The 26,941-nt window shown below is 45.8% G+C and overlaps 1 protein-coding gene across 2 annotated transcripts in view; it reads left to right on the top strand.

Moving 5' to 3' along the window:
- GPC3 (glypican 3) overlaps nucleotides 1-26,941 on the top strand; it is a 175,961-nt gene that overhangs the window by 22,696 nt on the left and 126,324 nt on the right. Inside the window, exon 2 of one of the 2 annotated variants that reach the window (XM_080366166.1) lies at nucleotides 7,518-7,679. In XM_080366166.1, coding sequence (XP_080222292.1) covers nucleotides 7,518-7,679 — 162 coding nt within the window. Of the gene's footprint in view, nucleotides 1-6,883; nucleotides 7,680-26,941 lie in introns of those variants that run through there. The other variant, XM_080366165.1, reaches the window with a different exon arrangement.

The following is a 26,941-nucleotide window of genomic DNA, read 5'->3' on the forward strand; positions in this document are numbered from 1 at the left end:
TATCCTTTCCTATCCTTACATCCTCTTCCTGTATGATTTTTAACACTTTTCTTGGTGTTTCTTTCAAAGTAGCTGCAGGAGCACTATCTGGTTTCTCCCCATCCTGTAGGGTCCTGGTCTCTTTCCAGTAGCACTGGAAATACCTTGTGATGAAATGTTTGCGTGGAGGGTTGCAGGGAGGGGAAGGAGCAGCTCATATCACTGCTGGAATGACAAATTCTGTTTGTTATCAAAGACATGTCTTCCCTGGCTTCAGTGAAAGTCTGTGAAGTGTTTGCTTTGATCCCTGAGTAACTTTCTTGGAATGTACTTTTACAGGGAGAGGTGATGGAGGGGTGGGCAGCTGGGGTGTTCCCGATGGGACCCTGCAGGCTGTGCTGTGAGTGGTGAGGGGCTGCTGGCACCTCTGTGCTGCAGTGGGGTCAGTCCTTCCCCAGAAACCTGTGGCATCCTCCGTCCTGGCCTGGGCTGTGATCACAGTGGGTGCCTTTGCCCAGGCATCTTCCTTTCCTAGCAGGGCTCAGGCTGCTGGAGTTGCTCAGTTGAGCTCTTGCTGCCCGGGGAGCCCCAGCTGCATCTCTGGTACTCCAGAGTAAGGAGCCCTTTGCCTCTCTGCAGAGCCTGTGGGTAGCTGGATCAATACCTCATAACAGGCCTGGTGTTTCAAGTGAATGGTTCCAGCTTGTTATGATGATAAAGTTCCCACACATCAAATCGAAAGTGGATTTTACATTTGCCTAAGTACATAAACTTGATCATAATTAAAGCAATGACTGCTTGCTTATACCTTGGATCCGGCCCATCTTGCATGACTCTGTGTAGTAATTACACTTCAGAGCACTCTCTTCTCCTAGTAGCAGCTGCATAAATCTCTGTAATAGGGGAACATCACTCAAGGACTATTTTCCAGGCGTCTGTTTATTGCTTTTTTTCCTTTCATACATCTGTCAATTAAAAAAAGTTTTGGAGTTCCCAGCCACAGATCAACACGGAATCAATTCTGAGAACCTTTGCCTATAGATCATATCACCCTAGAGAAACTGAGGGTTTAAACAACTTACTTAAAATATTGGGGGTATTTTGACACAAACAGAGAACAATGGTTTCTGGAAGCCACGTTTTGCATTATGAGCAGCTGTGGCTGAAGGTGTTAAGTAGCGGGAGCACTGCAGAGTTGCAAGGCAGGCAGGAGAGATGTCCCCCGGCTCCGTTCTGCTGGACCGACGGTGCGTGGGCTGGGGGGACAGCGGCACAGCGCTCCCCGCAGAGGAGCTCAGCCGCACCAGGCTGATACTTAAAATTAAAAAAACCCCAACAACAAAACCAAACCGAAAAGGCAGCTCTGATAAATGTGAGGAAAGTGTCGTGCTGTTTCATGAATGCTGTTATGTTCTGGGATTAATTCTAGCTGAAGGCGTGCATCAGGCAGCGAGCAGGAGCCTGGTCCCCTCAGGTCCTGCAGCCTGGGGACTGGGTTTTTGCAGTTCTAGAGCATCGCAGGTGGGCAGCAGCATGACCTAACCGCTGTCAGCTGTGGCTGACTGTTTGGAGTGGTGGGAGGATGTAATTCATGGCAACTGCTCCACTCGAGCTAGCTGAGAGGCCTTGTGCTGGAGAAGAGCGAAGGCAGGGCGATGTGAGTGCTTTTCACGGGTTCTTCTGAAGCTGAGACGTAATGCCAGCTCGCGAGCCAGCCTGTCATTCTGCGCTGGGGTAACTTCACATTCATTAAGAACTAAATTCTCTTTTTTTTATGCTGCCTGTCTTGGTTTTCTTCTTCCTCTTGTCTTTTCCCTACGTAATTTCTTATGTATAAACAGTAACTTGAATTTCCATTTTCCTCGGTCTTTTTTTCTCTCCTCTTTGCTGCTTGGATTTCTTTGTGTTTGAGGGTGACGTGCCAGGTAATTGGGCTGGTGCACGTGGGTGGAGGGGAAGGGGCAGGGGCGAGCTGTTGCCTTGCCAAGGTGGGAGAGGGGGTGGATGTCTGTGGCTCTGGGCAGTAGGAAAGCTGAGGAATATTTATCTTGGCAGAAATATCAGCTGGAGGGTTTGTTCCATGCTTGTGCAGTTTCCAGCTTTTTGTTTATTCTCTTTGGAGGCAAAGAAGAGATTAACCTTTTGCTTTTGGGGTTGGGTGTAAAGCTGTACAACTGGCTGGCTGAGCGTGTCAAGCTTTCTTCTCTTCTTTTTGGCTGCTGATGTGTGCCATCATACAACTTAAAAACTAAAAATCCCAACTCTTCCTGCTGGACCCGATGCAAGCTGGTTCCCTTTTGCTCCTGCTCTTTTGTCCTGGTTTTCCTGAGTGGGACTAATGATACTCCTCTTAGTGCAGCCTGTTTAGCTTAGCGTGGTGGTTTAAGATCTTAGTTTGCTAGATAATTGAGTTTTCTGTTCTTAATTATTTCAGGCCTGCAAGTTGCTCTCTTGATAGTTAAGAGAGCAGGAGCAGAACCCTAAAATTTAGTAACCTTCCCAGGCAGTGGTTTTGTAGTGAGATCATTAATTTTTTTTTTTTTTTCCCCAGGGGTTAATTTTAACAACATCCTGAACAGTGTTCTTCCCAGTCTTTGGAATGGCTGTAGGGTGTGTGTCTGTAACAAATGTGTATGGTGCGTGGGTGCCCACAAATTAACTCCGTACTTCCGATGACGGTATTGTTGATACATTTGTTAAGGGGGAACTCTTACTCTGTAAAACCTCTCTCTCTTCTCGATAACTTCTTCTTTTAAAAGATGTGATGTTATAGTGTTATATTTGTGTGGCAGTCATCTGGCCAACATTGCAAGGCTTGGGGAGGAATCCCGAGTCAGATGGCCATGTGAAACATAAGATGGAATAGGAAATAAAAGATAATTAAGCAGTAATAAATATCCCATGTAGTACCCATACTGTTCCAACTTTAATCACCTATTGAATGAGGTTGGTTTATAATTTATATCTTTTTAATTAGGTTTTAAAGAGATCAGCACTTAACCTGGGTTCTGAACATTTGCGTTTCCTTCCCCCCACCCCCAAATGCTGAGCATTAAAAGCCAGTGACAGATGCACGATCCCCTAGTCACATAATTTAAAAGGTTTTTAATAAAAAAAAACAAATTAAAAAAATTGAAATAGCTGGGGGAAAAGCCAATATGTTTAAAGGTTGAATCACCGCTTTTATCTGTTTAAAGTACGATGCTGACTGCGAAACAATTAGAGAAAGAAAATGAAGATGAAGCAGCAGCTTTCTTAAGGGTAATATTAACAAACTGGTGAGCTGAGAGGGTGGGATGAAGCCCCCTGATGTTTCCAGGCTGCAGAAGGTGAAGGGTGCTGCTGCATGGGGTGGCAGAGCCCTCCTGTTAACACAGGGAGGAGGCTGCAGTAATGTGGCATAGAGCAGGGACAGGTTCTTATTTTGGCAATGCCTGGGGTAAATTTGGGGTGAACGTTAATCTGATTTAAGCCGCCGTTGTGTCTGGGTGGGCAGGCTTGTGTGCCCCGTGGAAAGCGCGGCTTGCCTGCCTGTGTCTGATGACAGGGTTGGAGCTGTCCTGGGATGCTTAGGATCAAAACACAATCCTTCAGCCTCATGGAGGAGTTCACAACTGCCTGCAGATGATCTCAAGTTGGTTTTTTTTTTGTTTTTTTTTTTTTTTAAATTTTGACATTTAATCCACTGAAATTATTTTCACTTCTGCTGTACTAACCACCTATCTGTGGGAATAATTGTACATCAAAGTCAAATTTAAAGCATTAAATTCACTGCTACCCAGACTTCAGTAAAAAATCACTGTGTCAGGAGAAGAAGGAAAAGGCAGGGTGCTGCTGAAATTACTGTAGCTGTAGAGATTAGTTCTGTCAGCTAGGAGCGTATGCAAAATTACTGGAGCATTTACACTGCTGTTCCCCAAGATGGCATAAATGGCACAGCGCTCTGACGGTGCCTGGCTCCGGCACCTATGGAAGGGGCAGCATCCAGCTCCTGTTCACCCCTGGCAGCTGGGTGTTGGAGGGTCAGGCTCCCGTGCTTATTAGCATTGCATTGATATCACCAATCTTGCAAAGGTTGGTATGTGAATGTCTCCATGCAATTTAATAAAACCGTTGGAGTAATTTGTGGGACACTCTTCTTTCTGAAAGTGAATTTGTAGTGATTTATGGCAAAAGGAGGAGGTTGTTTGCAAGGGCTGACTGGCATTATGAGGTGTAATGGCTTGAAACTTGAAGGAAAAGGAGGTGGTGGTGAAGGTTAGGAGATAAAAACAGCCTTAACAGGAAGGGCCGCTAGGCAGTGGAATGGGCTCTTCTATCTCACAAGTGGGAGCTGTGGCTGGAGGTATTTATGTTTAGACAAAAATGCTTAGAGGGGTGGATTGGGAGGCAGGGGGTAGGACTTGATGACTCACAGGACCTTTTCAATTACATTTATGGAGCCAGAAACGTGTGACAGTTTAATTCGTGCTGGTGCCTGGTCTGTAGGCTTGCAGTGTGTTTCCAGGCGTTTGCGTCTGTGCAGCCACGGTGCTGGCGGAGCGTTCACAGTTTGCATAGGGTCTGGGTCTCGTGGGTGGTGCTGCAGCATACGGGCGCAGGAGAGGGTCCTCCAGGCAATGGCATGAATAAACCCCAAATATGTTCGCAGGTCAGAAAGTGCTGTCCCTCTTCCATCGGCGTCTGCTGGGGCTGGGGTCAGCGGGGTGGGTTAGTGGCTCCTGGGCATCAAAGCCTCTTTCCCTTACTGCTAGGACTTAGGGATGGGGCTGGCTGGGTGTGCTCAGCCCTGGGAAAGCCACGTACAGAAAATAGCTGGCAGGTGGGAGTCAGGCCCCTGTTCCCTGGCCCAGGGTAGCAGCACTGCACCAAGGACTGTCCCTGGTAGCTTGTGAGAGCCTGTCCTGCTTGTCCTGACCTGTTGCGTTTACCGTGGCATTTCTGGTCACCACTGTTAGTTGGCTATCTCTGTAAAACGTTTTAAGCTGTCAGAGTTAATTCTCAGGCTTTTTCCTCCTCCTTTGTGATTGCTCTGCTACAGCATGTGTCTTTTTACTTCACAAAAACAAAAATCCATTTAAGGGGAGAAACTGGCTTAATTGCCAAAAAGAAGGATGGGATGTGAATAGATGACCTTGCTGCTTCCTATGCCTGGCTTTAACTTGCACAGATCTCTTAATTGCCAACTCTCAGATTTTCTATATTGGTATTTCCATTAATCATGGAAGGCTTTTTTTTTTCCCCCATTTGAAGTGTGTCCAATATAATAAATGTAGGAGGAAATAAGCTTTCTATTAACAAGAAATGTATGGTTTTATTGTAGTGTTAAAGGAACAATGCTAAGCCTTTTTGCGGTGTAAATTGACTTGGATTTGACTTTAAAAAACCTCTTTAACTCCCTGTTATATAACTGCTCCTCTCATTAACAGTGTCTTGCTATTATGCGGTTTCGTGGTCCCTGTTATTTTTTAGATGCACGAAGCGCCTGTCACTGTGCTCCTCCGTAGCGGCTTGGTTCACAAACCACGGAGGCTCGATCCGTGGTGCTGGCTTTTGTTGGGGGCTGGATGAAGGATTTTGTGCTGCGTGTCCTGTTCTGCAGAAGGGGAAACAGAGGCAGCGGGTAGAGATGGAGCTGGGGGGTGGTGCTCTTTCTCCCCCTCTGCCACGCGTTGTTTTGCGGTGACGGCAGGACTTGCATTGGTTAAAGCTCCTCTCCACATGTGAAATGCACGTTGCAGATGAAGTGTTTCATGTTGTTTTTCCCAGGCTGTGCCAGGGGAAGAAATGGAGCTGGAGGGAGGAGGGTTTCTGCTGTCGCTGCTCCCGAGCCCTGACAGCTGGTTTTCCCTCGGTGGTGTGCATGACTCTTCTTCAGGAGGTACACGATTGAACTGACATTAATATTAATCCTGTTCTTCTGGAGTACACTTAGAAAAGTGACTTTTGACACTTTCTAGTAATTAGTGAGAGAGTGGATGTGGTATGACTCTTAAGGAGGAGAGGAGAGGGCAACCTGGAAGGAGGTGTAATCCTTCCAGAGCAAAGATGTAAATGGCCAAACTTGCTTTTATTGAGGGGGGAAAAAACCTCTATAGCAAGGGGGAAGGCAGAGCAAGGGCTGAGGGGTGTGCGGAGCCCGTTCACCCTGTCTGGGCTGTTGGTTGCTGGCTTGGGGACTGCTTCCTAGTCCTGCTTCTGGGCAGTGCTGAGCCTAACAGGGAGCTGCCGCTGCTCGGGGCACGATGCGGTTTGGGTGGCACACACTGAAGTGTAAATCCCTTGCTGCCGTGTGGCCATGGACAGCTGTTTTTAATGGACTTGTTGCTTAGCGTTTGAGTTTCTAACAGCAGCATCATATTAGGTGGGTTTTTGTGTGATGAAGGCTATTTGCTTTGATATGAGCTTGTTGCTTTGCTAGTGTTTGTGGGGCCACAGTTTGCCACGGAAGGTTGATCAAGAATGAGACTTCTTGTTGCTGCTACTTCTAGCTCTTCTGTTCCATCTTTTCCTGTTGTCTGAACCCAAAAGGTGAATATTTTTTTTTCCTAGTTTTTATTTCACTTTTTAGCTAACGGCAACAGCACTTTTCCTAAAATTGTCTACTACCTCCAGGAGTAAGAGCTTTGGGAAGGTCAAACCCCAAACTTTAGCATCACTGACCAGTGCTGTGAGTTACAGCTTGAGATGCCAGAGCAAGCGATATTCCTCTTGCCTTCGTTTCCTGGCTGTTGCACTGTTCCTGGTGAATGGGTGGAGGTGCTGCCCCTGCAGTGGCATGGCTGCTGCTGAACAGGCACTTTTGCAGTGCTCAGCGCATGCCTCAGGACCTGTCCATCTGCAGTGGGACTCGCATAAGTGAAGCGATGGCTTTGCCTGTTGCAATGGAGGAACGATGGGACTCGAGATATCTACAGTTTAGAAGTCTTAATTAGCACTAAAAACCCCAATAGATCATTATTGTTGTGCCCTTCTGTTGTTACTGTTATTGCTGTGGATGCAAAAGGTTGGAGATCACAGGCAAATGACACAGTTATTTGTCTTAAGCTAGTTTTAAGTCTTAATGCAAATTACAAGCATATCCTGCCTGCTGAACTACATGTGTTGCTCTATTAATTGTAAATCCACAGCTACAAATCCTGGCTACTTTTTTCTGTCTCCCACTCCATCTTTTCTGGGTGCCTGCAGCTCCTTACCAGTGTGTTGGTGGGCATGTCCTAGGCAGGAGGGCGATGCTCTGTATCGCTCTGCTCAGCACCACCACATCAGTGGATGGAGTGTGTGGGAGCTGAAGCGAGCGGGATGCTGGCAGGTGTACGTAGTAAGCTCTCGGGGGCTGTTGCTCAGAAATCTTGGCTCTGCCTTATCAGTCTTCTCCTTTGGCCAAGCTGCTTGCTCAGGACAAATTCCAGAAATGTCATCAGTTTGCCCAAACAGTAATTGCAGCGATACCACTGTATGGGGTTTGTTTCCTCTCTACTCCCAGCAATTCCACCTCCTAATGCAAATTTTTCTGCCCTTCTTCTGTTCCTTTCCAGGGTCCGATCTGCAAGTATGTATCCCAAAGGGCTCCACGTGCTGCTCGAGGAAGATGGAGGAGAAGTACCAGGCAACAGCCCGGCTGAACATGGAGCAGCTCCTGCAGTCTGCCAGCATGGAGCTGAAGTTCCTTGTCATCCAGAACGCTGCGGTCTTCCAAGGTGAGTGCTGGGGGTGATCCAGGCATGTGGCAGGAGGAGGAGGTGCTTCTGCTCCTCTTCCTCAGTACCTGGCAATCAGAAATGCAGGTGGCTGGACTGTTCACTTATTTTCAATTGTTTGTATATGTTATATATGTTTATGTATGATAAATAATATACCTGGTTTGGTATATGGCTGCTCTGCAGGGTTTGTCCTGAATATTCCTGTAGCTGAAACAGCAAATGTAAATTTGAACACTAAACCTCTTCAAGTGCAAATTTAAAAAGAAATGAAAACCCCACTTCTCCAAGAATTAAAATATCTTGTGCAAGTACAGTGTTGTCTGATTTTGCCAGTCCCAAAACCCAGGTTGCAGTAATATGATCTGGTTTGTCACCCTGGTGTGATGCTATAACGCGTGCATTGATTACTGTAAACCACTGCAAAACAAAGTTGATGATTCCATGTGAAGGCGGGTAGAGGCTGCCTTGTTCACAAGCGTGGTCCCTGGTGCTGCCAGGGGTGTCTGGGTGCTTGGTAACTTATTGCCACACTATACAGTGGCAGCTCTTTTTTTTTTTTTTTTTTTTTTTTTCTAATGATAACGTGATGTGATGTATTGTCGTCTCAGAAAAAACAATCTTTGACAATTATTTTCTGCTGTGGATACACACTAGTTTGTATCACTTGAATCTGCAATAATTTCTTTTTTAGGACCTTTACACAAGCAAAACTTATTGTATCCGTGGTTAATGCGTGGTGAAATGATTGCTTGTTTGTTGAGTACTATCCTATTGAGGTTCCATCATTCTGTATTAATGGCATTTTTGCCTATATTTAAAAAAGAAGGCACAAGCAGTCAAGCGTTTTTTTTCTCCTTCATGCTGATATTTTTCTAGAATAATTGATTTATTTTTGTTGCATGCCTCACTAACAGCAAGACCCAGAGATTGCTGAAGCCTGTGAGATCGTGGCAAAGCTCTGTTCTAGTCCACAACTGACTGATGAAGTCTAATGTGTTGTTTTTCTCAATGTAAGATCGAATAAATTGCTGAGGAGGTAACAGTGTATTTTTTTCCTGATACTTCTTAATGCAGTGACCATTAAGTTCCAATTCTGCTAAACAGAATGGAGTAAAACTGAGAGATTGCTTTCCTAGGCTGTTGGAGATGAGGACTGGCTTCAGAAATGGTGAATAACCTGGCTGGAATACAAAGTGCCTGCCTCCTTCCCCTACCATTTGACAAAACCATTGCAACATCAGAGTTTTTACTGTGTGTAGGAGTGGCACCCTATGATACTATAGGTTATATATAGCATAGCGGTTGGGTGCTCTAGCTCTGAAATTTCTGCCTCTTCTGGGGAGAGCTGAATCCCTTGAGCTGATATTTTTTCCTGGGGTTTTTTTGTTTGTGTTTTTTTTTTTTAAACTGTGATTTCCATCCTGGCCGTGAGAGCCATTTCCCTCTCCAGGGTTTTTAGAGCTGATGTTACTCAGAAAACCCTTGGTATGCAGAATTGCCATTCTTGGTGGTGCGGAAGAAGAGCATTTGATTGAAGAGTTCCTGACCACTTCTGCTTATAAAATAAAGCTCATGACTAATTCTAAAGATCTTTTGTAATCCCATTGTAGGAGAGGAGTTCCTAGCTGGATCCACTGAGGAGCTCACTTCACCTTGTACAAAGTGTTTGGGACTTGGAAGGGCAATTAGATTTTGAAAATTGTGTGCTTTTGTTATCTTTAAATTTAATCTCAAAGTCTGTAGAACACTTATTTTAATAGATAGATCTTTTGATTGCTACTTGTTTAAGAGCATTTTGATGGCTGCAGCACCAGAGGCTGTTCAGCTACAGAAATTGTACTTGGACCCAAGATACGGCAGTCTGGTTTCTTGTTTCTGGGAACTGCTTGTGGTAAGGGACAGGCTTCTGTCTCAAGACATCACTAAGGGAGCTGGTGGTGGGGTGTAGTGTCTCAAATCAGACCCCACTGGTGTGCCGTTTGCTTCCTCCCACATTGCCAAGGTATGTGCTATGACAGCTGGTTGTAGGTCAGAAGACTTCTGCTGCCCTGGCACAGCTGGAGAATGTAGGATGCCCATGCTATGTAGGGTGTCAGCTATGGCAGGGATGCTGGAGCAGTCAGGGGAGAGGCACTCGTGACAGCTGTTGGAGCCCATGTGGTCCCTGAGCATCTCCTGCAGGTCCTGCTCCCATGTGGTGTCTCTCCTTGAAGTTGGGGCAGATGCTCTGTGACTTCAGGAACTGGGACTGCAGGAGTGGGATAGCCCAAAGCAATGCCAACTCTCACGTGCGTGCTCTGGCAGGGGAGACAGCTCTCCGTGTGTGCCTTGCATTGGGTAGGACCCAGTGTCTGCCAGGGATCCTGCACAGAGCACGGGTAATTGCACCACTTATGTTGGTATGGAAACATCCTAACCACTCATATAAAAACACAAATGTGAAAGCCTTCAGAGTTAATTTTAATATTTTTAGCTTGGCATCTAAAGGGACTGCTAGTCTTGACAAACAAAATCTCACCCAGATGTTATTATTTTGCACCAAATTTAATTTCTTCCTACTGAAGCCAGAGCAGCATCTCTGCTGATAAAGATCAAGGGAAATTGTCTGGCATTTACAGAAAATCTCATCCAGGCCTATCTGTTACAATGTTCACTTAGCAAAGTTTATTAGATTATTAGTTTTAGACCCTTGGGCTTTTCTTTATTGCAGTTAAGAAGGAAAAATCCCAACGAAAAAAATCCTCCCTTCACTAAATTTGAATAGTACAATTAGCTTCTGGTGTTGTCTTACAGGCATTTTTTAAAATTATGAGGATGATTTAAGTAGTGATTTAATCCTTTGGAAACTTGCTGCGTTTGACACTGTTAAAATGGATTGTAGCTGCTTTGAGTGCAGTTTAAATCTTTCCCTAGGATTTCTTTGAGGGTAGGATTTTTCACTCCCATGCAGTGTATCCGTGCTGGTCCCTGCTGGGTGCGCACCTCCCAGTTCTGGTTCTCAGCCGGTGGCAGCTCAGGTGCGTACCATGAAGCTAGGCTGAACCATGTCGCTTCAAAACTTGCTCCATATGTCTTTTGACAAGTGACATTTAGTATTGCTCTGGGGTTCTCATCCAAACTAACCAGTGAGTTAGTGCAACTAACCTGCTGTAGTAAAGGGCGAGAGCCCTGCCGGCAGTTTTTTCTCCCCTCTTTTTCTCCTGACCTTAGACCTTGGCTTTTTGATGGGGTGTTTCTAGTCCTGCCACCACCTAATCTTTTTCTATAACAACAGAAAAAGCCCTCAACAAATCCTGCTGGTTTCCTAAATAAGAAATCCGAATCTGAATAACTCTGCTTTGTGAAAGGTAAACTTGAACAAGAAAATACCAGGGTGGTTCTTGGTTTGGTTTTGGTTGGTTTTTTTCTCCTCCTTCCCCCAATAAAGAGCTCTGCGCCCTGGGGTTGTGTTGTGTTTCGTGTTCATCAGTCTGATGCTTCCAGCTTCCTAAGTTTGGGAATTTGCTTTTGAGTGATCACTTAATTTCTTGTCTGGCATACTGACTGTGTTGTCCAGCTAACAGAAAATTAAAGCTTTAGCAGCTCCTCAGATGCAACTTTCATGGTACCCTCCTCCTAATTCTTTGTCCGTAGGAAAAGGTACTTTTTAACAAGTGGAGACTGCAACACAATTAAGCACAGAAGAACCCTCCAAGGGAAGAGGAGCATCTGCACCTGTTGCTCCTATTGCTTTGTGTAGCACTTGCTCATGGTCTTCCCCCTCCAGCAAGTGTGAAGCACTGGGACACGAGAGCTGGCTGCTAGGGGCTGCTTCTGCAGGAGTGACACAGTGTGCTCCTGGAGAAAGTGGCTTTCATTATTCCAAGTGATTGCTCAGATAAGTTATGAGCAGGATCTCACGTTGTCCTTCTTCAGCCTCTTCTGTTGATGCTGGTCAAATCCTGGAGTGGCCCCTGGTGCAAACCCCAGGCTGTTGGAGCATGTTGGTGGCTGCTCTGTGATCTGGCAGCGATGGAGAGGTTGCTGGAGCCAGCAGGGTAGCAGTGGTGTCAGGCTTGAGATACACCACATGCCTGGTTCTGACCCAGGGTCTAGCCAGCCTGCCGCTTGTGTGGGCTCGGGGCTTGCTTCCACCCGCTTCCCAAATAGCTCCTGGGGGGCTGCAGAGCTGCTGGGACTTCGGGAGTGTGGGGGACAGTGGGAAGGCAGGAGTGCAATTACCCAAACTGGAAAATGGGCCAGGATGCTGCAGCTGAATCCCCTTCGGTGAAAACTTGTAGGCTTAAATTAAGGCTTGATCCATTCCCTCTTGAAGGCAATGGCATTTAACCTTCTGTGAGCAGCAGCTGGGAGATGGAGCTCTGTCGGGTACCTAAGGGGAGCTTGCAGGGGCTATAGAGATTTGAGGGGGTTTTGGGAAGTGTGTTTCAGAGTAGTTTCTAGGAAGACCATGATGAATTAATACGGATAAACTTGCGTGTACGTGTATGGCATTCTCTTATTCATGGGAGAATCCTGCTTCTGCCCTCTGGAGCAGGACCCTTGCTGGGTCTGGTGGAGCAGGCGGTGTGGGGAGGACGTCGGTTCATCTCCCCTTGTGTGCTGCAGTGCTGCAGAGCTGTAACTTAGTCCTACCAGGTGGCTCTGAAGGCTGTAAATCCTCCGTTAGGCATAAATGCAGCCATTTTGGTTATTTACAGTTATTTACACTATCCATTTATATCTGTCAAGAAGAAGGTGGTTTTGACATTGCAAGCTTCTATCAGGTTATCTTTAATCAGTTTAGAGGCACCTAAGCCACAAATATATCAAATAGCCCATCCTAATGTTGGAGTCCTCTAAAGTATGACTGAATTATTTATTTTGTTATGATGAAAATGTCTGGGCTTTATTGGGTTTTCTTTGAAGAACTTGATTCTGCTTGAAGTCTGGAAGATAAAAGATCAGCGATTGTCTCTCCAAGTTTCTTATTCCGAATCCTTCAAGGCTTTTCATTTTTCACAAGCTTCTGTTACTACTTTAGAGTCAAGGTGAGGGAGTTGAGATTTCTTTTATAAAATAGATTTAAATATATAAAAAACCTTTTGTCTTTACTAATTATGCTCTGCATAGGTAAACCCAAGATGCACGTGGCATCAATTAGGTGAGAGGAGATGGGCTGCGGGGTGGGAGCTATTGCTCATTAATCACTGAGGAGGGTCTGCAGGTAGCAGCCCTGCCCAGCAGAGCTTGTGTCGTACTGTTTGGAATAGTTTAATATTCCAATGTCTTTAAGCCAATTAAGCCTGACAGTGCAGGAGGGTGTTTCAGGTGTCAGCAGTAGGAAGAGCCCTGGCAGGCCTTTAGCACCGTGCGGTTCTGCAGACCGCTTACAGTGTGGGGCGGGAGGAAGGAGGCGATACAGGGCGAGTGGGAGTTGATAACTGTTTGGATAACTATTTCTGGATGTGTAAAGCAGTGGAAGTGAGAGGTGCTGAGCGTTTGGAGGTCTTGGAGATGTGCCCTGGGGACCAGCAGGCCACCGTTGTGGTGTGCGCACGGGTTCGAACATCTAACCACTGTGCAGGTTTGGGTCATCAGCCAGGCTTTTTGTGCAGCTTTTCTATGGAGAAGGAAAGTGATTATGGTTAACTGAATAAATGCAAATAAACAAGGTTCTTAGCAGTAGTCAAATGTGATATGAGTGGGGTGGTCAGCTTAATAGCTGCAGGTACGTTGTGAAAAGTGCATATGAAAATGAACTCTTGCTTGTGGGCTTGTAAAATATTAAGCTGACATTTTAGAGTGGACTCAGAGAATGAATTAATTTTTGGAAGAGAATATTAAAAGTCTAATTAGATTTTACAAGTAAATAAGCACCACAAATCGATCTCTCTATCATATTATAATTCCTGTTCCTAATTAGTCCTCTGCTAACTAAAGTCTTGCTGCATCCTTCTCCACAGTGGCAGTTCTTCCCTCTGAAAGCTTCTTGTTTTGTTGTTATTATTTTAATTTTTTTTTTATTAATGTGTATTTAAAATAGGAATTGTCTCGCTGGGTCAATTCAAGCTGGTATTCTGCCTTTGGCAGTGGTTCCTGCCAGATGCTTTGGATGCACAAAGTTTGTAGTGGAAAACTATGGCGATATGTTTCCCAGGTTGATAACGATGTTCTAAACTCATCATTACAGGTAGGTGGAAATTGCTGTCTGCATAATGAGAGATCTCTAGTTGTCAGAATTGGTCTAGGGAGGTTATGTTTCCTTTCAAATAACCAGAACTTATTGTTCATAAATCATGGTTAATCTGTTTATTACAGTCGCATACGAAGCTGGAAGTCTAGAGTGTGCTATAATGCTTAGCTTTAGGAGCAGAGCTGTAATAGTAGCAGCAGTTTCAAATGATTTGAAATTGGGGGATCAGCAAAATGCAGGAGTTAGCAGAAGCTTTGGGCTTTAAAAATGACTGCTGAGGATTGATGAGTTTCTTTAACAAATTGTAAAATCCATCATGCGGGAGTTAGGGCATGAAACTGCCCTCCTGAGCCGCATAAACCATGGGTTTGGAAGTATTGCGTGACAGTACACGCTACCGGGAAGAGAGATTTTGAAAGATGTTTGGTTTTGCTTTTGTTTCTTCCTTTGCTGCCTGGGATTTCAATGCCAGCACTGCACTGGCATGCAGCTTGCCAGGCTCTGGGTGTGCTGGATGGGGGTGCTCTTCATGATGCTGAACCTGAGGTAAGGGGCTCCCGTCTTGCCTGGGCTCCCTTTCCTCTGCTTTGGTCAATACCGGAGTGGTCACATTCCCCTGACCTTCCAAAATCCTGGTGCATCTTGGACAGCTTTGCACAGCCCTTGCTCACAGCTGATGGAGAGATTGGCATGCATCTTTGGGGTGCTCCTTGCAGGAGGGAGCTTGTTGGCTTTTGCTGCTGTTTCCCTGCACCCCCTTTTGAGCTCTGCAGTGCACACCTGCACCGACAGCCTCTCCGGTTCCCATCTGCGTTTCCTTGCAGGGAGGACCCCTGTGCGGTCCCCGTGTCGGGTATCCATAGGTTGGCTGCTGTAGGAAGAAGTTGCACTGTGCCCTTTGCAGAGGGCTAGCAGCAGCTCCCTGGCACGTCTATAGGGGACTGAAGTGTGTGGTAGGAGATGTCCCTGGTCCTCCAGCCCCTGCTTTTGGGCCTCTGTGGCCTGGAGGGTGCAGCTGTGGGGAATCGCATGTGGTTGAGATCCTTTCCCAGTGTGTCCTGCCTCTGTTTTCCCCTGTAATTAAATACTGCTGATGCCCTTCCCCTGATCAGTGAAATGAGGCTTGGAGGTTAATAGGGGGCTTTTTGTGACCGCCTACGTGCTGCTTCAGCAGTTTTTAAACATTGCGCTGGGTGTCTGAGCTTAGGAGTCTCCAGTTGAAAGAGCAGAGCAATTCCTGGGTGCTTGTGAACCTGCCTTCTGCTGCTGGGGTACTGTCCCCTGCCAGCTCTGCCGCTGCTTTTCTGCTGTGGAAGGGGATGGTGCTCCCCTGGCTTCCGAGAGGTGTAGGGAGGGGCTGGCCATGGCCCCCCCGGGGCTGATCCCTTCGCACGGCCATGGCAGATGCTGCACCCGCATCCTCTTGTGTCTGTGGTGCTCTGCCCTCGTGGGAGATGTGGACCTTTTGGATGGGGAGGTGTCTGGGCTGGGTGTCTGCAGGAACGTGGTGGCCTTGCTGAGATGCCCATGGTGTCTCCTGCAGCATCTCCGTGGTTGCATCCCCGCAGTGGTGCTGCCTCTGTCTTGCCTGCTTTGAACCCCTGCTGGCAAAACACCGTCCTCTGCCTGCGCTCCCTGTTGGGAGTGAGCTGTGAGATAACTGGGGAGCAGGGGCTCCTGTGTTCTACCAGTCTTCCGCTTCTACAAGTGTGGGCTGTCTTCTGTAATTACCTTCTGAGCTGCAAGTTATCATCCTTTGATAGTTCAAGTACTAACATTCTTAAAATACCTCCTAATGCTATAAAGCAGTCAAATTACATCTTTCTAGCTTGCAGTAGGATGATCTAAATGTCGTGTTACCCTTGAATGTGGTATTTATAGAACTGCTTGGTGCCTTTTTGTTTTGGTTTGGTTTTTTTTTTTTTCCTTTGTAATTCCGGTACAGAAATGGACATGGTGGCATCTTCCATCTCTTGGCCTGAAAGGATAAGTAGAGGCATTCTCATCATGCAGAGCTGGTTTGCATTTGCTGGGGAGCAAATGGGGGGAAAAAGCCAACACCCAGCCATAAAGGCAGGGACTGTCTCTGTAAAGAAAACATTTTGCTAGATTGTCATCTACTTTACTTTTAAAGCAGCAATAAGATATAGCGATAAAATGGCCAATGGTGCATTTAATCTGAGGGAAATGAACTTGTGCTGAGCCAATTAAACTGTCAATACGCGGTGGTTTCACGTTCCCTCGAGCTGGCTGGGTCACCTCAGGTGTGTTACTCACTCTCACTTCACCACTGCTGTGAAATCAATTTTAGCAATTTATAATCTTTCATTTTAGTGTGAAAGTATATTAATCTGTGAAAAATGCTGCTCAGATAGCGAGGGTAGGTGAGAGCTTTCTACACAAGTGTGTATAGCTGGCAGTGCCTTGGGTTACCTGGTGTGTAGAAGCCTGTGTAGCTTTTGGGCACACTGGAGGCACTGATGGTCCATGTCTGAAGCCTTGGGCTTTATCCTTAAAATGTTCTAAAATCACAGGAGTGTCTTGGTCTAATCTTTCACTCCTCAACTGCAGTAGTTTGAAATGAGCTTTATTCCTTCAGCCCGGAGGAGGCACGCCTTCCACATTCTTTCTGAGATCAAGAGCAGCAAAGGAGCAAGTGTGGCAGGCTCGTAGTACGTGTTGCTCATTAGAAAATAAAGCAGATGCGTCTGGCACAGGTGGTGGAGAGGTGCTGAGGGATGTGGGTCTGCCCTGTGTTTTGTGTCTGTGGCAACAGTATCTAAATGTTTGGGTTTAGGTTTTCCTCCTCCTGCTGCTGCGGAGGGGATGTGGGCTGGGCTGCATCCAGGTCAGACAGAGGTGCCCAGGGGAGGCGTTACCTGGAAAACCCTTTTCCTCCAGTGACGCCGGGATGCTGTACCCAGTGCTGTGTCTCCTTGCAGCTGTCAGAGTACCTGTCTGTGTTGCAAGATGCGGTAGCGTTGTTCTGGGGTGACCCTGTTGCTTGCTGCACGGATGCTGTGTCTCAGCAGTAGGTTTTGTTTTGGCAGCTGCGTTGCTTTATGGATAGTCGGTGGATGCTTGGTGCACCCGGGAGGCGATGTCCCTGTAGTGGTCCTTCCTCTGCTCTTCCAAGCAGTGTGTGCCCAGAGGTCTGCTTTGCTCTGGAGGGACTTGGTAGCTTCAGGGGTTCAGGCAGCAAGGGAGAGTGCCTACACAGTGTTTATTTACAACAGTAACGAACCAGGCTGTGCTTAAAACCTCTTGTCTTCCTCCTAAAATGCGATCCCAGCTTCAGGAGCTCTGTGGGTGTTGGAGGATGGTCACGTTGTTGCGTAGTGACCATCTCTCAGCGCAGTAGGAGAGGACCCATGTCTTGTTGCCTGCAAATACGCTGAGTTACAGAGTTGCTGGAATTTTCTCTAACCCCCTCTCCTTTCTTTTTTTTTTTTTTTTTTTGCTATGTAGCTGGTTTGATGGGCCTGTGATGCAGTTTCTCCACCCAAGTCAGCTGTGACCCGAGGGGCGAGGGGAAGCCCCCTTGCATCGAAGGGTAACTTGCCTGACATCAGCAGCATTGGGAAAGCTTTGACAGGGGGAAAGCCCTGGGGGCAGGCGTGGGTGGGAGAAAACTTGCCTAATGGGGAAGAAATGCCTCATTTTTAGGTGCTAAAGGTGCACTGCAGGTCCTTTCTGTAAACCTGATTACACCAGCTGCTGGGAGCTGGGAGGTTTGGGCACGGCTGAGTTTCTGGGGTTGGAGTGGCCTCAGCTGCAGTCTCTGGGTGGCCTGGTGCTTCCCAAAGATTGACCAAAACTTGCTGTGGCTTCTGGGACAGCCTTAAACCTCCCGTTTTTCCCTGCTGCAGGGCTGGGTCCCACAGCAAAGCGAAGGGGTTGGACCAGCTTGGTGACCAGCAGCTGGGGCAGGTTGAACCTGGTTGCTGCTTAAGGTCTTCAAAAGAGCCGAAGCGACAGGCGAGTCTCTGCTGTCTCCCTTGTGTGTAGCGGAGTTGTGCTGCACAGGGTTTGAAGGCTACAGTTGACCACAGGCTAAAATAACGTGACAGCCTGGCTGTACCATCCTGCTGTCCCTCTGTGCTATTGTCACCGGAGCACTTGTGGGGATGAAGCATCCGTACAGGCCACGAGGTCCTGGGTGTGTCGTGTGGGTGTATGAATTTGGAATTAAAGATCTTGCACATTGGTGGCAGAGGGATGTCAGCCAAGTGCATCTCAGAGACAGATCCCACCAAGCGACTGGAAAGAGACCCAACTCTTGGTGATGTTTGGGAAGGGATGGCATTTGTGTCACCAGTGCCCTGGGCTGGCAGCGCTCTCCCCAGCTGAAAATGCAATAGCTGCTGTCTGGTTCAATTGCCTTCCTTGTGGTGTTTTTTTTTTTTTGGTTTTTTTTGTTTTTTTTTTTTTAAAGCCAGTAAGATTAAACCTTCATGGTTTCTGATAAACATAGGCCTAACAGGTTTTTCTTCCCACAAAGGGAAAATATTTTTGCTCTTAATATTGATCCAAAAGTCTCAATGACACGGCAGCTGGTTGACACCCCCCCCCCCCCCCCAACCTGTGTGCTCCTGCTGGGGGTGGGGGCTGCAGCCAAAATAAATTCCTGTTGCCCCACAATGAATGAAGGAATTGCTCGCAGTATGCCCGAACGTTTTCAGCTCTGCTTTGCATTGCAGATTAGTTCAAAACTGCTACAAAATAAAAATTGGTGACCAACATGATGAAATACCCTTTCCCCCTCCACCCCCGCACCCCACCCCCCACTTCCCTCTGCTGTAGTGCCTGGAAGTAACGTTGCTGGGGTGGTGATACTTTGGCAGGCTCAGATCTTACGCTGAAAAGGCACAGGCAAATACTTCAGGGTGTATTTATGCAAGGAGCTAAGTAACTTTCAATGCTGGATTTAGCAGCGGTTAGACTTAAATCGGTGATTGCTGCAGTGTGCGCACCGGCTGGCTTGCCTTGCGTGGTTTTGATGTGATGCTGGATTGTGACCATTTGTCCCACGCAACACCAGTGGGTCAGTGGGACAACTGGGTTCGCAGGTGGCAGTCGGTGCTGCACAGGAGGCTAGTAAAAACTCTCATGTGTGAAAGTAAATGTGTTTCCATGAAGTGATGCATTTAGGAATCAATGCATCTTCTATGATGGATGAAACGTAGAAAGTGCCACATACTTAATCTGCTGATTTTTTTTATTTAAAAAAAAAACTAATTGGAAAAAAAAATCATCTGACTGTGTACTTGGAAAAAAAAAATCACATAAACCTGTTGTTAGAAAGTGAAGATTAAAAAACCCAGCCCTCTGAGACAAGGCAAAATAAACAGCAGTGTAGATCAATTGTAAATGAATTCTGTTGCTGATTAGCTCTTCCCAAATTTGTCATCTTCAAGTCAGAAAATCTATGATTGAATGTCATAAAGAAGCAATTTTAAAAGCGGTAGAGAACAGTAAGGCTGCCTCTAGGATTACAGCTCAGCTTTGGAACTCATTCTTTTTGAAGGGAACTGGTGAGTAACAGATTTCAGTAATACAACATATTTGTATTGGTCAAATTCCTATTATGATTGCAGTGAAAAATGATGTTCCTTTTTTTAGGGAAAGGAAATTAAATAGGCCTAGTAATCCATGTCAGGAGATTGGCTTACACTAAAAGGGGAGGGAAGAATGTGAAGGCTCCTCAGATCGATTCATTCTTTTGAATCTGTCTCATTAAAAAAATAAAATCAAATTGCTACTGAATTTCTGAAGAATTATATTGTAATGACACACATGCTTTTACTGCCTTTTAATTATGAAATAATTTCAATCTGCTTGAGTTTCCCATGTAAGTGAGCTATGAACTGTTCTTAAATATTGGCTCATAAATGCCAAGTAGTTCTTTAAATGGAGGAAAATGGTATCCCTGGTCCTCCAGCTGAGCATGCCAGCCCACATCATAGCAGGGTGAGAACTGCCATTTGCACTAGAGAAATCTCTGCTGGTTCATTTAGGTGCACAGCTTCCCTCTGGATGGGGCTTTTAAGATTGTTATTTATGCTGCTGTTTGTCAGGGCAGTGCTCGGTCTCTGATGTCCGGCTGCACAGCCGTGATCGACCTTCTTATGAAACCTTTGGGAATTATTATGTACTTAGTGAGGGCTGGATGGACATCTCTGAGATTTTCACACGTGGTGTAATGCGTTGCCCCCCTCAGCTGGGTAGAGGCAGGGCTCGGGTGCACAGCTGGTGCATGGTTCTACAGCTAAGCCTCCTCTTGTGTAGAAAAGACATTAAAAAAAAAAAAAAAAAAAAAAAAAAAAAGTCTTGTCTAAAAATGACCAAGAGAATGCTGACTCTCTTGCATGGCATTTCTTATGACTGAAATATTTGCTGCAAGGAGGGGTTGGCTCCTGTTGTTAACGCATCAGTAAGAAATGTTGAATAGAAATACTTATTTTTTTTGCGGGGGGTGGTGGGGAGTGAGGGAATAGCAGGAGCCCAGTACTGGGTGGTGGTCTTCTGCTCAGCCTCTCTTGGAGGACAGGGTGATCCATGGTGGTTCTCCCTCTCCTTGCAGAAGAGCTGTACGTGCTGGCTGCAGAAGGGTAATGCTTGGCTGTCAGGCTGCATGTGGCGCGCTGCTTGTGTGCAGGGCAGTGCAGCCAGCGTGGCCGCGGATGCTCGTGAGCAACGTGTGTGAGACTGTCCCGGGGTTAGGCAGTGAGCTGGTTCTAGGTGAGATTAGAAGGAGTGGTTACTCTTGCCTCTCGTCCTGCAGGAGGATGATGTGGCTGCTTAGTGAGCTTTATCCTCGGTAGAAACCAGGGGGGCCACAGAAGGAGGATGGCTGGCCTCTGGGCTGGTGGGGTGTTGCGGTGGCATCTGCCCGGGGGGGCTGAACACTGAGGGGCTCTGCAGGTGTTTGGTCCTTATATGAACAGCCCTGGTTTGCTGTAGGTTCACATCTACCCAGCTGTGTTGGGTTCCCATGGCAGCCCCCCCGCTGGGGGTGGGACCTAAGCAGGGGCTGAGGTGCATCCATCCTCTGGCATGGAGGGGAAAGCGTGTGCGTTGCACAAGTAGTACTGCAAATAGTGTGATGCAGCATTGCAATACATGAAGAAAGTGCCTGCGTTGAAGTGGGTAGTCTGGAAAAGGGGGAAAGGTCTGCTGCCTTGAAGAGCGCTTGTGCTGATGTAGCCTTCGTTGTCCCTGGGAATGAGCTTTGTGATTTCTGAAGGAAGATTAAAGGTGTGTTTCCGTACAGAGTAGGTGTTCTCATCTGTGTTGCCTGAGAGGTGGCAATTGTGTGCTGGAATTTGAAGCGGCTTTGAAGCTGGAGGTGATAAGCTGCTTTTTACCCTCTTTTACTTTGTTCATAGACTGTTTGTTTAGATAACGGTTTGGAAGTGATATTAGTAACCCTGTATGTCACGTTTTGGTCCGTGAAGAATAAGCGCAGTGCATTTGACATTTGGGGAAATGGTTCATTTTCTAAGAGGTGTGGTTCAGAATCTTACTTCTTGAACTAATGGACAGTATAATGGTATTTTTTTACTATGTTGTATAGATTTTTACCTCGAAGATGCTCTGTAAAGTGCACTGTGTTACTAGTATTAAATAAAAGCAAATGCTTGACATCAAATGAGAAGGCAGTCTTTGAACTGGTAAGAGGCTGGAAACCATTTATTTCTCTAGCTTGTGATGCCTCACCGTGACATAAGCATGAAAAATAATTAGACTCGCTAGTAAGTAAATATTTGATCCCAAAAATGCATCTTCAAGGTATAGAGCTGGGAGAAAGTAACCTTTTCAGATGCACGTTGATACTCCTGGATTTGTCTCACACCAGCAGCTAGAATGCAAATTTGCATTCAGAAAACTAAATCGGAAGAATATTATTGAGGGTGAAAAGTTTATGAAGGTTATGAACAAACCAGGCAATCTGTGACCTCAGTTTGGTTTCTTGTGTCCTGTGCATTAGAATACAAGCCTTTAATTATAGCATCACGTGTATTTTTTCCATAAGCTTCTTCCCTTGTGTAAAAGCACTGAATGGATGTCCCTTAATGAGTCATTTTCTTTCTCTTCATTGTTTGATGCCTGGTTCTTGATGCTTCCAAATGACACTTAAGGGCAGAATTCTTCAAAATCTTAAATTGCATGCGAAAACGTCATTTTCATGCTGTTTCATGCTGTTCAGCGCTGAGTACTAACATGTTTCTTCCAGAGATGGAAAAACTGAAATTCAGGAGCCTAATTAAGACCTTTTTTTGATCATGTTCATTGCAGTGTAGCAATATATATCAAAGCTGTAGGTCTTGGGTTTGGATACAGCCTCTGGTTAACGCTGGCTTTGTACACTCCACACCTTTTGGCTTCTGGAGCTGGCAAGGCAAGGAGCTGGAGCAGCAATGTCCGACTTCCAAGTACTTCAACTTTGCTTTTAAGTTAATGTATAGTAGCAATAATGCACCCAAACCTGGGATCTCATTTAAAAAGCATGAGGTTTCCAGGTTGAAAACAAAACTGAAAATTTTCAGCTCTTATTCTCTCCCCCTCCCCTCAAAGCACAAGCGAGCTGAATCTGGGTGCATTCATGCAGATAGGGCAAAAAAACCTCAAACTCAACTGTACCCCCAAACTGCAACAAAAAACGTCATGTTTATACAGACTCTCACAAAATCTGTCAAAAGTTGAGTTCTGTTTCAGAGTCTGGGAAATGCTTTAGCTAATTAAAAGAAAAGGTCAGCAGGAATTTTTACTGTAGGCAAAAAAAAATAATAAATAAATCTTTCTCTTTTGCCTCGTTCTCAGAAGCAGTCGAACCATTTTGGCTGAAATTAAAATTTGCCTGAGGCAGACAAAAGGCATGCGAAGTTGCAGTCCAGATGGTTAGAGCTTGGCAAAATTATAGGTAAGTAGGAATAGGGTCTAAAGATCAGAAGCATTAGGCAACTGTAATATGCAGGGCTACCAGCTCTGCCTATAATCAGTTATAATATTTAATCTAAATGTCTGTTGCAGAAAGCTATTCTGCTGTTCTGAAGTGTGATCATTCATTCGGAGATCTGGAAGGGACTCAAAAGCTGTAGTTAGAGTGAGTTTGCTTGCAGAATGTGCGAGGGCTTTTTATCCTCTGAATATACGATGTCAGGAACGTGTCACCTCCTAACAGCTACATCTGCATGAGTAATACCTGTGTGACCATGCAGACCTCCTCAGGTGTCCGTGTAGCTGTTCATTCCTGTAATACGCCTGTGTAGTAGAAGAACATAACAAACCTTGTTCGTAAGCAAATCTTTCGTAAGTTTATTACTGATCCGTTGATGCATTCGTAATGAAACCTTTTGTTCTGATCCTGTACGTGGCTTTGCCTTTTTCATTCATGTTTGCAGTGCTGCAGGAGTCGTGCGAACAAGTTAAAGTGTGTGGGGGTATTCTTGCATGGAAGGCATTTCAATACCATTTTTTAAACACTTTGGGGACTAATTCGATAAGAGAACTTAAGTTTATGGGCTGAGAAATGATCACCTGTACAAGGACTTGACTCCAAACACTATGAATGTGGCAGAAAATGTTTGAAGTTCCTTCATGTGCTCAGAGGGGAGGAGGAGAAACGGAGCAAGAGAATTAAAAAAAGAAAAAAAAAAAAAAGATTCAATTTTATCTGTAACAAGAGTTGAGCATGTTGTAGGTGACAGGACCTGCAGAGAAGGTGCTGCAGTAGCCCAAGTTGAGCCTGATGTCACCCTTTTGTGGACAAAGTGCCGCTCAGTTCTGCGAGTGACATTGCTAATCGTGGCTCACGGGGCACTACAAAGTGGAAAGGCTGCCAGCAGGCTGGAGCAAAGCTTTTATGTTGTACCAAAACTATGCTTCTGAGTTACTCTGAGTTGGAGCTAATCTGCCCAGTTAATACCAGGTTTTGGTACTAAACCCAGCTGTTGGCTACACAGAATGATGAAGTCGGGTGGTGACCTGAGCCCTTAGATCTTTAGGGCTGTAAAACTTGTGGAAGTGGGGATGGTGCCTTCCCTGGTCAACGCCTGTTGTGGCCGAGCCTTTCTGCCAAGGCTTTCCTGGGCAAGCAAAGAGATATCTCCTTTTGTGTTTTTGTAGAGGTCTGAAAGTGCACATAAATCACTGTGATATATTCGAAGGCTCCAGGAGGAGCGTTTGTGCATGTATTGGAGCTGAGGTCGCAGTAGAACAGCAGCAGCTAAGCTCGAGGGTGAAAGGGGACAGAAAACAGAACTCCCCCATGTTATTTCTGAAGATGACCCCCTGCCTTATCTTGGGTGATGCACTGAAGGAAAGATTAAGGTGTCCCTCTGAGAGACACGTGGAATTAACAGCACTTTTCTTCCATCCTCCCTATAGGCAATTATAATTTTGGGTTGCCACCTCTGCATGCAGACGTGTTGGAGAAGGAATTTAAGACTGATTGGAGGCTGAGGGTCAAGTCTTGCCCCTGCTCTCCTCCGGGCTTTGCACGCCCCTTCTCCAGAAGAGCATCCAGCTTTTCAGCCTGCTCCCAAGGCAGAGGCGCTTGGTTCCATGCTCCCTGTATTTTAAACTGGTTTGCTTTCGAGACCTGCCAGTGGCTAATACTTTGTTTAGCTCTCTAGCCCCCCTCCCCTCCTTGGCCGTGGTTGCTGGCTCTCCTGCTCCCCGTAGAGCATCCTGTCTCCCTCTCCCGGAGCGAGATGGTTGAGGAGGTCATGCAGTATTAATAGGGAAGCAGATCTCTGATTTTGTTTCTGCTTATGGACTCTGACATTTCTGACATTTTTCTGAAGTGTAAAACGTTTCAGAGAAAACAACATCTTGGCTTTTACTGAAAAATTTATGATGCTGGCACTTCCCCCTTTGCAGTGGGCTTTTGTCGGAGGACAAAGCCACTAACGTCAGGGGGAAAGGGTGAGATGGTGAAAGGACAGCAGTAACATTAGAGAGAGAAAATCTGCATTAAGGTAAAGAGATCTAATTAAGCGTTGATTATCAGGGAACAATGTAAACTCTTCAGAAGACATTACCTTCTGTGCACTTACTGTATAGAGCTAACTTACACGTCCAAGTTTATCTACTTCATAAATTAGTCTTTCCTCTAATTACAGTTAATGGACTATGACTTTCCCTGCTCTTCAGTAGTGTTTTCTGTTCCTCTGCTCCTCTCGAGGCGGAGATACACCTCGTACCACCACCTTGCGCGCCACTCTGCGGAGCGTGGGGAAAACTGAAGAGTTAAGGGATCTAGTAAAAAGCGCAAGGGGAGGCAGAGCACCAAAGGGCTGTCCTGTTGATCTTTTCAACCTTTCCAGCATTGGTTCTCCTTTTGTCCTTTGAAAGGAGTGGGTCATCAGGGAGCCTCAGTTTAGGAGTAAGGAAATGATGATGTACGTTCCTGCTGAAATCTAAGGTTAGGGGCAGCTTGTCCCCCTGAATGACAATGATCCATCATCGGCTTAATACGCACACAACTGTTAGTGCCCAGCCCCTATAAGGGGCAGTGATGCTGTTATCTCTGATCTTGCTTCTCTCTGGGGCTTGAAATCCAAGTGTACAACATGTGACAGCAGTGGAGTACGGTCAAAAAGGGGGTACAAAGAAATGGGTGTAAGGATGAGCCTGTGAAGAGCTGTGGTTTCAGAATCACAGCAAAAAAAGTTGGGAAGGAAGGACACGCAGGCATAGAAATAAGTAGCTTTGCCCATGTTTCTGGTAGCCCTTCACGTGTAGTTGAGCATGGGATAAAATTAAGCAGTGAGCCAGTGTATTCAAATTTCTATTTTGTTTCTTCAAACGGTCTTCCAGAAGAAATGGAGCTAGAATATGGGCTGATAACATGAATGGGAAAAAAGGAATAGTTATTGTACTCAGTTTGCTTGACTATTAGTATTCTGTTATTTTTTTCCCCTGCTGCTAATGATTTGAGGAACACTGGATACACTTAAAGGGATGCATGTCATCAAAATTATATCTGACAACAGTTCCTTCGCTGCTTGTGATGCTTTTGATTGTTAAGAGATAAAATATAAATGATCAGAATATAAAACCTCCCTTTTGTCTTTCTGATGTTTTCAGCTGCCTATTAAACAAATTATGTGGGAATGTGAGTAGTCTGTTATTTAGTACAGTGATGTCACTCAGATACTTTGAAATGCTTAATGGCATAAAATGAAGTTTCCTTGGTTTGTTGATTTTCCTAGTGGTAATGACATTTTAGGCGAAGTCATAGTTGCTCCTTCAAAATGCAGTTGCCTTGTCCTTACTGCATAATCATATTCTTTTATGCATTATGGTACTGTCTTAAGGAGTATTATGTCAGGGTTTTAATAAGCTTTTAAACCCCTGTAGCATAGGGGTGGCTATTGGGCTGGATTCTCCTTTACTGTAATGCAACACAGTATGAAAGCGTCCATCTTCTTATTTTGTTTTGTTGTTCTGTAGTCTAAAAGCATGCGGAGGATGCCGTGCAAGAATGGTTTCCTGCCCAGGACCTTACAGCATGTGTATTTGTGAGGTCCCTGTTGCCCGGCTGAAGAGGTGGAGGGGAATAGTTGGGGACGACATCTGTTTCCAGCCATCTGACTTCTTGTTTTCAGTGCTTGCTTCCTCATGAGTCAGTGCAGGTTTTGCTTTCCCTACTTTCTTTAATATTAATCACGGTCTCTCTTAGCTTGCTTGGAGGGGGAGATGACAGCTGTTCATTGGCTATTGTAGGGTATAGTAATAGGGACTGTAATAGTGGCCAGCACCGTGCATGTTAATGGCGTGTATAGGTGCAACTGAACACTTCTAGCAGCTTTGATGACAACAGTTCTGCTGAAAGGTCCTCTGCATGAAGGAGGTTTGGACTAGCTTGATTGAGATGTAGTCACTGCAGCTGCAAAAAAATGGAAGTGTACGTTTATTTGTGCACCGCTTGCCCTGCTCCTAACCGGGCTGCTTTTGGAGGCAGCTCTCATCCCATTATGAGGAACCTGCTTTGTTCCTGCTTGAGCGTTTTCGTAGCAGAAGGTCTGTTCCTAGTGTTTTCTATAGCTGAAGTGTTTGCTGTCTGGGAGATGCAGGT

This window comes from Falco punctatus (assembly GCF_963210335.1).
Source record: "Falco punctatus genome assembly, chromosome: 15".
NCBI lineage: Eukaryota > Metazoa > Chordata > Aves > Falconiformes > Falconidae > Falco > Falco punctatus.